The 11,110-nt window shown below is 40.8% G+C and overlaps 1 protein-coding gene across 1 annotated transcript in view; it reads right to left on the reverse strand.

The window, feature by feature from the left end:
- Window positions 1-741: 741 nt before the first annotated feature.
- The window catches only part of LOC102498989 (oligophrenin-1), a 148,142-nt gene continuing 137,773 nt past the window's right edge, over window positions 742-11,110 (reverse strand). Inside the window, exons 8-11 of the mRNA XM_006161123.2 lie at window positions 8,946-9,111; window positions 7,484-7,534; window positions 3,117-3,158; window positions 742-1,406 (exon numbers count right to left, since the gene is read on the reverse strand). Coding sequence (XP_006161185.1) covers window positions 3,125-3,158; window positions 7,484-7,534; window positions 8,946-9,111 — 251 coding nt within the window. The 3' untranslated portion in view covers window positions 742-1,406; window positions 3,117-3,124. The remainder of the gene's footprint in view (window positions 1,407-3,116; window positions 3,159-7,483; window positions 7,535-8,945; window positions 9,112-11,110) is intronic.

The following is an 11,110-nucleotide window of genomic DNA, read 5'->3' on the forward strand; positions in this document are numbered from 1 at the left end:
TAAATGATTTTTAAAGGCCCTTTCAATCAAATGTTTCATGTCTATAAAGAGTCTTTTAACTCAGCGGCTGTAGTTCTTAAACTTTATTAGGTTATAAGCTCATCTGAAATTCAGTAGAATAATATGCACTACATCCCAGAAGACATCTTGTCATAGAATTCCACATATCATCTTGAGTGAGGCATCAGAGAATTCCTGAATCCATGGACACTGGGTTAAGAACTGCTTTTTTTCAGATAAAATAACTTATTTGCAGAAGGCAAACATGAAGCAACAGTGACAGTTACCTGGCCTCAGTTCATCTTAACAGTTTTTCCTAGCATTTGGCCCTAAAAGGGACCAACTACAGGACAAATACAGTCTGCCTTAAAAATTTTTTTGAGAGATTTTTTGCTATAGGGTATGTTTGCTCAGTGGAGAGACATAGAGAGACAGAGAGACAGAAAGCAAGAACTCACATCCCCAGAGGAGATGGCCATGCCACAATCCTTTCTCCTCCATTCTCTTCTTGGGATTTTGGGCACACATACATGCATGTCTGACGTGAGTTTTAAACCACCAGGTCTCAAACTCAAACTGCAATCAACTATGTGGGAGTCCAGTGATGTAGCCATTAAACCATCTGCTGGTCCTTAAATGTTTTTAGCTTTTGATACTTTTCTAAGTAACATGGAAAAGAAGTTGATAGGAGAAAACAGGAGGAAGAATAATCCAAATACATGTAGGCTTTGACATGCAAAATGTGCTTTACAAAATTTTCTTAAGCAGTTTTATGTAAAAGCAAGAAGGCTGCCTTCTCAAGTCCACATAGAGAAGTTGTGGAGGCATCACCCATGCTATGTGGCACCACAGGAGAAGACAGCCCTTGGCAACATGTTGTAATGCCAGAGTGCGAACTTGGCATGGCTGTCCATATCTTCAGCAAGAGACACGGATTCTTCAATGTTCAGCAAGCATTCCTTCTCCCCTTCAACTAAGGTAGGAAATGGCCCCAACTAAAGTTCAGGGTAAGATCCCTGAGATTAGTCTTTAGCCCCAAATCTTCCAGAGTTTGATGGTCTTTTGAGGAAGCAGGAAGTTCAGTGAAGAGTTCAAACTTGGACTCCCCTCTTTACCTCAGGTCAGTGGATATCTTGGTTTTGGCAAAGTCTGGCTTGTAGGAGTCCAGCCATTCACAGTGCTATAGGAACTCAAGATAGACCTTCTGAAGGGATGATGACATAGTACAAAGGAAAAATTAATGAGTATCTAGGACATGTGCTCCTTATTTAATGGCTTTCCAGAACCTAAAGGTGCAGGGCCAGGAAGGAGCTGCTCTTCAGCATAAAATGACTCAGCACACAAGGGTTTGAATAAGACCATTTCAGAACCTTGAGTGGGTCCCCTGTGGCCAAGGCTTTTAAAATCTGAAAGGCAAAGGAGAGATTAGGGAATTAGTTAAGATGGTAATCACTCTTGGTCATAGCTAAGCTTATAATTGGCAGCTAATCTTCTAAGCAACAGAGATTGTCTGGGAAAAGGCCTTTATTAACTCATATCCCATGAAATAGGCCTAAAATGGTACTATAATCAGGGCTAGAGACTTTGTGCCTTTAATCTCAACTTTAATTCCCAAAAGTCTATCTAGAGAAGCAGGAGATTGATACTAGAACCTCCAAGATTACCCCCTGCATGATTCCCACTGTCTTTATGGCTCTGTAGTATCTCTAGACTTCCTTTTACTGGGACTTCACCTCCACGGGAGCTGATAAGTGAAAGCTTATCTACTATGGACCTCTGAGGACTGGCAATGATAAAAGATAAGGAAGGCAAGGAGTACATGGAAAGCCAAGTTCCAGGTACTTGGATCTCATATATTGTGTGTATTGATTCATGTCATGCCAGCAATCTGATAATCAAACAATTTGAACTCCACAGCAGAAAAAGAAATTTTCCTGACCTTCAAGTCTCCTGCAACCTTAGCAAGTCACTCATTCCCTCTGGACTTCAGTTCTTTTATTTGTTGAGGTAGAACACCTACTATCTTCCCTACTTCTGGCATATGATATAGATCAAATGAGATAATGGATATGAATGTACTTTTCATTAGACAAATATAAAGGATTAAGGATGAAGGTTCACATAGGTAACAGTGAAATAGAGAGTTTGTCGAAGGATATTAGATCCCTTTATGGATATTAACGTACCCTCTTGGCAATTTTTAAAATACCAAAAACGGGGACTAGCAGTTGGCATAATGGCTATGTTGCTGGACTCCCATGTAGTCAACCGTGGTTCATTTCCTGGACCTGGTGGCTTAAACTCACGCTGGGTGTGTGTGCGTGTGTGCCCAAGATCCTGAGAGGAGAATGGAGGAGAAGGGATTGCGGTGTGGCCATCCCCCCAGGGGAGTGATTTCTTGCTTTCTGTCTCTCTTTCTCTCTCTCTCTGTCTTTCTGGTGAGCACACGCATCCTATAGCAAAAACCTCTCAAAAAAGAATAAAAAAGGAAGTATTTATTTCCTTCTAGAAACAAGAGATGTCAGAATTGGTAAGTTCCCACCTTATAATTTTACAGACTGAAAAGTTGAGGCTCAGAGAAAGAAATGCATTTGCCAAGATTAGGATTTCTAATGAATTTGATTCAAAGGCAGCCTGGAAAACTATACTGTAGTTGGGCTGGGGGAGTGGGAAAGAAAGGTAACTTAAATCATAGAAAACCTCAGAATTTAAAGCCACTAAGTTTAAGACTCATGTAATTATAAGAAAATGAATGGTATAAAAACAAGTTCCCATCCTCTAGACCTATATAGTATTCCAGTCCTCAAAAACTACGGTCTTAGGACCAGTCATGGTGGCACAGGCAGTAGGAGTGCTGTTGCACAGTGCTAGAAGCCGTATGTATTTTAGGTTTGTGTACTGGGTATACCCAAGTATGGTATTCCCGTGAGCCTGGCTAGCTGCAGGGTTAAAAGAAGATTGTGGTATGAAGACCCTGTCAAAGATTCCTGTCTCTGTCTCCCTCTCTTTCTTGCTCTCACTCTTTTTTAAAACCTGACCTTAAACAAAACAAAAGACAGATCCTATAAAGGTTTATAGGGAGCAAGGTTCTGTAGTTAGGGGTGGAGACTTCATACCTGAGGCTTCAACTTTCATCTCCAGGAAGTCTGCCTTGAGAACTGTGAGCAAAGGGAGAAAGATTATTTCATTAAGAAGATGGAAACCAAGACTAGAAAGGCAAAGCAAGGGGAGAGGGGTCCCTTCAATTACCAGTGCCAAGGAGGCTAGCCTCTTGGGTCTAGGGGGAAATTACTTGCTTTTTGATATTTTAACAGGTGCCAAGAGTCTACCTTAGTATCCATAAGTAATTTTATCCAAATATTTCAAAGCATTTCTAAGTATCTGTCTCCATGTTTACTGGCTGGGCTACTTTTCTGGCAGGTTTAGAGAACCTAGTATCCTAGACATGAAGACATCTTTCTTGTGCCAGAACCATTATTTGAGTGCTAGACTACGGGAGGCTAGAAGAGCCCAGAGAAGTTAGCCCAAGACCTCGGACTATACTCTGTGATTATCTTTAGTAGGGAGAAGGGTGAAGAGTCAGGGAAAGTACCTTGTGAAACATGAATTTTCCTTTGCCTTGAAGACCAAATCAGTCTTTCCTTGCCTCTTGATGTGCTCAATCCTATATTAGCCTTGTCTGGAGACAGCTAAGAAGAGATAACCCTGGAGAATAAAGCTTCTTAAAGTGTGGCTAGAGCATCCTTCACAACAGCTAGTCCCCAGGGCTATGTTCCCAGCCTTCTGTTTTTCTCTTCTCTTGAGTCTGTTTAAGCCTACTTCCTGAATGATCTTATTCCTACCCATGGTTTCAATTGCCATCAAATACTGGAGACCTTCCCTCAAAGGGCTATTACTCACATTGTAGTATATATGAGTGTGTCCTGGCCCCAGAGTTATACAGTGGCTGAACTCAATAGTTCTACCCCTTTATAAGTCCAGATTCAACTAGTAGCCTACATTGCAGTTACCCACAGGCTACCTATACCTGGATGTCCCACAACCACAGTGTTTTTAAGCTGTCATATCCAAAATTGAGCAGGACAACTTCGCATAAAACCTGCTCTTCCATGATTAATTATTGTACCATCAGGGCTAGCAGCTGGTGTGGTCATTAAGTTGCTGGACTCCCACGTGGCTGACTGTGGCTTGAGTCCAGGATCTGGCAGCTTATTTTCTTGCTTTCTCTCTCTCTCTCTGGTGAGTACACATTCTCTATAGAAAATTAAAATAATAATATTATGAAATAAATAATTCTTTTAAAATGATTGTACCTTCTAATTATTAGCTCAAGTTAGAAATTTTTCTCTTAGTCCTCCCATGTCCTATGTTTTTAAAGTCAGTAAGTATTATTGAGCCTATTTCAAATCTGCCCCTCCTATTCTGTTTATATTGGCAATACCATAGACCAGGGCTTCATCAACTCTTTTCAGGACAATTGATCTCCCTAATTGGTCTCTGTGCCTCCAGTCTTTATTCTCCCATCTATCATTATCACTACCAACAAAGTGATCCTCTTACAACTCGGTAAGTGCAGCATCAATTTTTTAAAGCTTAAAGACTTCTGTTAACCCCCTCCACACACACACATGGAATACCATGTAAAAACCAAACACTTTAGTATAAAGCCTTCAAGGTCTAGCCCCAATCTGTCTCCCTGTTCTCACCTTCAGCCAAGGTCCCCTCTCTAATGCCAACATTCTAGTGAAAGTGGAAAACTAGTCATTTCTGAACCTGTTTTGCATAAGCTGTTCTGCTTCTCTGAAATGTCCTTCCCTCTCTTCATTTTCTTTTGAGTTAATTTTGTTTTAATTGCTGCAAAAGGGAAATGAATGAGGGATTTGAATGAGGGATTGATGACATTAAATGTATAGCTAGAATCAGGTATACAAATGGGAAGCAAAAAAATGGAGGACAAAGGTTAGGCAGATGGTCACTTTCACTAGAGAGCTTGGGAACAATGACTATAGATGAGATTGACTGTGTGACTAGTCTTGTGATCTTGATCAGTGGCCAGTATGTGGATGCACTGATGCAAGTGGTGGTTATAAGGTGGAGGCCCAGGGGGAAGGGATGTGTTCCCTATGTAGATGCTGAGTTGGAAGAGATTATGGGACCTAAGAGGGTGACTCATGAGATACTAGAGAGCAGGTGTACCCACTTTGGTCTTGCCTACACTCCTGCCAAGATGGACTCTTGGGATAAAGAACAGGATTAAATATAGGGCAAATATAGGGCAGCTAGAGTGGTACTTGAGCTTGAAGTGTTTGTGTTGGCCAGAGTCCTGTTAAATTATGATTATATATGACTTCGCTGAGAAATGGCTTCAAAAAAATAAAAACAAAACAAAACAAACAAACAAAAAAACCAGCCTGTTAGTAGTGGTTACCAAGTTTTTCATTCACTTATCACCAGGTTGGCTATAGCTTCCCTATTAGAAGTTTGCCTACCTTGAATATTTTATTAGGCTTTCTTCATGCCTCTTACCTAGTTCCTTTTTAAAACCTTGTTTTTTTTATCCAAGGCTACAGATCAATCACTCCACAGTTTTCTTGTATTTCTACCTATATTTCAAGCCTTAATGCCTCCTCTAAATAGCCTTCTTTTAGATATACCTAGTTTATTCTGTTCATTCAAGTTTACCTCATTTCATTTCCTTGGTATTTTATTTCTCAAACTGCTTTTTCTAGGAAGGGAAGAAGGACTATTAGGAAGTAGTCCCACTCATAGGTGGGTACCTTATTAAGAATATTAGGTGCTCTCTCTTTATTTCCCTTTCTCTCCTTCTTCTTTCCCCTTATATTCTCCCTACCCCATTTGCTTTTCTTTCTGAAGATAGACACTGGGTTAAGCCTTGTTTAAATAACATTTTAGATAAAAACATTTATCTTCATGCTTTGGTAAGAAAAATCTGGGAGCTTGATCTCACTTTCATATATTATGGTAGACTAAATGGAATTATCATAAAAGAGAATTTGGCCCAACTTAGGGCTCCCTGTGGCTCACTGCCAAGCAAAGGTAGTGTGACCTGCTGTGTAGAGTTATTTCTTGGTGAATCAGGTCACACAGTTTTGAGTAGAGGAAAGCAAACCTACTCAGTTCCACTGATGGTAAAGGCACATTGCTCTGCTTTTAACTGACCATCTAGAAGAGTTACACTTCTATCACTTGTCAGGATGCACAATTTTAAACAATTTGATAAGCAACATGGGACAAACTCACAGAAGAATACCTGAAGACTAAGCAACTATTTGTCCAGGTGTTCTAGCCCAAACGGTCCCAAATACCAGACCTTGGACAATCTGTATCAGCATCTGGGAAGTTTTTAAAACAAACTAATGGTAAAGAAGGAAGGAAAGTAGGAAGACAGGAAAGAAAGATATGAGGGAGAATGAAGGAAAGGGAGAGAAGGAAAAGGAAGCAGGAAGGTGAGAAGGGAGGAAGGAAAGAAAAAACAGAATAAAGCAAACAAACAAAAATGAATTCCCAAGCTCTTCGCTTAGAGATTCTGTTTTAGTAGGTCTAGAGTAGAAGCCAGGAATCTGACTTTTTTCTCTCCAAGTTTTCTAGGTAATTTAGACGTGCAGCCATTTTAATTTTGCCTAATTAAAATGTTTACCTTTGAAATGAGCTGTTTATATTAGAATGCTATATTATATATAACCCTGTAAGTTGCCCTTTTAGAATATAAAGGGGTCTGAATAAGCTCTACAATAGATATAAAAGTTTTTGAATTGCTGCTTGGTGTGTTTGTGCATTTGTGTGTGGGAGAGACACCTGTGTGCATGTGTGTTTGTGATAAAGAAAGAGAAGCAGAGAGAGATAAATGGATAGGTGGAGAGACAAAGAAACAGCAGATATAGAGACAAAGAGAAACAGGCAGAGAAAAAGAGACAGATGGGATTACAGAGAGAAACAGACAAAGAAAGAAATGGAGACAGAAGTGAAGAAAAACAAAGACAGACAGAAAGAGACTGAGAATGACAAAGACATAGAGTGAGAAAAAATGAGAGACAAATAGAGACAGAAAGAGGTGGAGAGATGAAATTGGGGAAAAGATATCAAACACAAAGAGAGACACAGAGCTATAGAGAAACAAAACTAAGAGAAAGTAAGAGTGAGAGCAGATGGGATGCTCATCTTATTGAGCTCTTATTGAGAAGTTCTTTGGGGGCCAGCTTTGTAGCCTGGTGGTTGTTAGCCAAATCCCACATAGCTGACCCTATAATTTGAATTCCAGACCCAGAGGCTTAAGAAACATGCAGGTCAGAAATCATGAAAGGATAGAGAGATGAAGAAGGGATAGCAGTGTGACCATGCCCCACTGGAGGGGAGGGGTGATTTCTTCCTCTCTCTGTTAGTCTCTGATTAGTGCACATGTCCTCTGTTAAAATTTCAAAAAAAAAAGTGATTTGTTTCCTCTTCTGTTGCCTATGTCTCTTACCTTCCTGTCTTCCGGGAAGCTGTTTCAAAGAATCTGGTCCTGGAAGCCACCCTGCAAACAGAAGCCAGTCAAGTCCCATGAGCTCTTCTGGAATACATGTGAGAATCAATGGCCAATGGAGAGAGCAGGAGAGTTAGAACCAGAAGCGACCAATGCCAAGCCCTGCCTGTGCTGGCAAAGCTCCCAGGTCTGAGAAGAAACTCAAATATATGAAATGGCACAGGGTCCATAGGTCCCCCACCAAGGCTATAGCTGGTACCCTTTGCTCCGTGCTGGTTTGGAATGGCCTAAGTAGGTACAGTATGGTGGCATGTGCTAAGTCATTGTGCTCTATAGACTGGGATCATCTGGGAGACCCAGGTTTGATTTCTGGACCAACCCAAAGCTGAGTGTGATGGCAAATGTATGGAATCCCAGTAACCCAGGAACCCGAGACAGTAGGATTGCAAGCTCAAGACTGTTCTAGTCAATAAAATGAGACTCTGTCTAAAAAGAATAGGCATAGTGGCACATGCTTGTAGTCCTAGCTGGGAAACTGAGGCAGAAAGGTCTCAACATAGACCCCCATCTTGGAAAAATAAATAAATAAAAATGGTCTAAGTATGTTGCCTATTCAGGCTGTTCTTGGGGGAAGTTAGTGAAACCAGTCCTTGGTTTCAAAGTGTAATTTCTGGCACTTTTCTAAATATACTTAACTAATTAGCTGAAACTGTGGAGGCTTGTTTTTTTTCTCTTCCTCCCATCTCCCATTTTACAATGATAGAAAAAAAGAAGTACAAAAAAAAAAAAAAAAAAACCAGGAGGGCAAGGTCCTGGTCACTGGCGAAAGAGTGGCCAACCATCAACCATACTAGTTGTGGACAAGCTAGCTGTGGCCAAACCACTGCTGTGGTGGTGTCACCTGAGCTCCTCCTTACCTAGTCCTTTGGCTTACAGCCAAACCACAGTAAACCCGCTGGATGTCAGCTCAGCCCCTATCCTAAAAGAGACTCTCTGGAGAACCTGAGCTATTTCAGAAGATTTTTAAGAATCATAAAATTTGGTTAAAAAAAATTAAAAAAGGCCTCAAGCACAAGCACAATGGACAAATCTGTTCACTACATTGTCTTTAAAATCAGAAGTAATAACAAGGAAATAAGAAAAAAAAATTTCCAGAGCCAAGGGAGCTAAAACCACAAGGTAATCTTATCACACTGGAGAGATCAGGGGAGCTAAGAAAAATGGATTGTCTAGCAAGTACTAAGGTTCCAAGACTTCAGCTTTAGGGAAATCTCCCAGCCTTGGGTATTGAATAGAATACTCCCAACAGGGCTAGCCTATGATATTTCCCTAGATTATAAAGTGAATGATTTCCAAGGGCTGTATACCGTACACCTTTTACAGCCATATATGGTAATACTGCAAGCATTGCTGGTGGCCTAAGACAAGCCTTAGGACAAAGTTGAATAATAACCCTACTTACACAGATGATGGAATTTCCCCTGCATTGCCAGCCATAACATCTTGTTTTGGTTCTGGCTTCTGGGAAGTAGCTGCTCGGCAGGGAGGGTCTGGGGGTCTCACTGGGGGACGGATGATGGTTGGTTTTTCTCCTGGAGGTCGCACTTTGCTGAAACTGTCAGCATCTCCTAAAGAGACAATAGTACAAAGGAATTTGGATGGTTAGCCAAATGAAACACTACTTATAAGCATGCACTCAATATCAGTGATACTGGACCACCTTCCCTAGTCCTCATTTTTTCTTGGTCACTAGTAACTCTGGCTTTTCTTTGGTATTCCTTCTAACAGCTGTGCATTTAGCAAGTCTATGTTTGAAACCCAGCTCTGAAACTTCACATACCTTGGGTATGTTATATCAGATTCCTGATCTATATAATCAAGATCAATAACATATTACCTAGCAGAGATATTGATATAATTAAATTAGATACTAATATATTTAGTATAGTGCCAGGCAATTAAAAGGTGCTTAATAAATGTTTGATGATTAATATAATTTTTTTAGAGAGATATTTTTACTATAGGGTACATGCACTTACCAGAGAGACAGAGAGACAGAAAGTAAGAAATCATCCCCTGGAGGGATGATCATGCTGCAATCTTTTCTTCTCCATTCTCCTCTGGGGACATTAGGCACATATGTGCATGTGCCAAGTGTGAGTTTTAAGTGACTGGGTCTGGGATTCAAATTGTGATCAACTATTTGGGAGTCCAGCAATGTAACCATTAAGCCATCTGCTGGTCCCAATATGAATTTCTTAAACCAGGTCCTTTTTGCTTAGGCCTTGACTCTCACAGAAGTTTCCTATCTTGCTTTTCTGCTTCCATGTGTTTAGTTTCCAGGTCAATTAGTACAAAAATAACATAAATACATTTTTATAAAACGGTTCTTGCAGGACTATGGTGAAATGAGTACACTTGCATATTCAGGAACCTCAAAAAGTTCATGGGTGAAATGGAATTAAAAGAGAGCAATATAAGCTGGATATCTCAACATAAGTTTCATTAAGTTCAACATACTTTTGCAATCATTGATACCAGACATTTAGTCCATTCATAAAGAACTGAGGGGCCTGGAAATTTCACTATGTCAATGCAATCTTTATTACATTATTACCTGAAGAAAAAATGAGTGTCCTCTAAATATTTTTAAATGTGTATTTTTTTAAAATTCAGTTCAGTCACAAAACATTGGTAATATAAATTTTTTTTGAGAGGTTTTTGCTATAGGGCACGTCCGCTGGCCAGACAGACAGAGACAGAGAGACAGAAAGCGAGAAATCACCCCCCAGGGGGGATAGCCATGCCGCAATCCCTTCCCCTCCATTCTCCTCTTGGGATCTTGGGCATGCATGCACATGTGCCCGGCATGAGTTCAAGCCACTGGGTCTGGGACTTGAACTGCCGTTAACTACATTGGAGTCCAGTGACATAGTCATTACGCCAACTGTTGGACCCAAAATGATAGTTTTTACAGCTGTGGAGGCAGAGCCACTCTTTCTCATATTACCATTGTGTTTTTATTCCTGTATTTGCGTTTCACTGGGTACAATCCTGCTACCCCTGGTCTTCCAGTGAAGTACAGCTGTTATGGTAAATGGTCATCTGTGCCTTTGAAGTCAGATACTATGTCCTCACCTCATTTTCTTCATGGAAAGGGAGAAGTTTCTTTTCCTCTCTCCCCTTAAAAATCTCCAGACTGGGGCTAGCAGGTGGTGGTTAGGGGCGCTGCACTCTCACATGACCTACCGTGGTTCGAGTTCTGGACTTGGCGGCTTCTTTTCTCACTCCCCTGGTCCCCGCTCTATCTTGCTCTCTGTCCGTCTTTGTTCAAATTTAAATAAATAAATAAATAAATAAATAAAGTTAAATAATCTTAAAAAAAAAAATCTCCAGACTGGGACCAGTAGATGGTGTAATGGTTACATCTCTGGACGCCCATGTAGATGACCATGGTTTGGGGCTTAGACCTGGCAGCTTAAAACTCATGCCAGGCATGTGTGGGTGCATGCCCAAAATCCCGAGAGGAGAATGGAGAAGGGATTGTGGTGTGACCATACCCCCCCCAGGGGGGGTGCTTTCTTGCTTTCTGTTTCTCTTTGTTTCTCCAGCAAGCCGAGGCACCCT

This window comes from Tupaia chinensis, unplaced genomic scaffold, assembly GCF_000334495.1.
Source record: "Tupaia chinensis unplaced genomic scaffold, TupChi_1.0 Scaffold138297_1, whole genome shotgun sequence".
Classification (NCBI taxonomy): domain Eukaryota; kingdom Metazoa; phylum Chordata; class Mammalia; order Scandentia; family Tupaiidae; genus Tupaia; species Tupaia belangeri.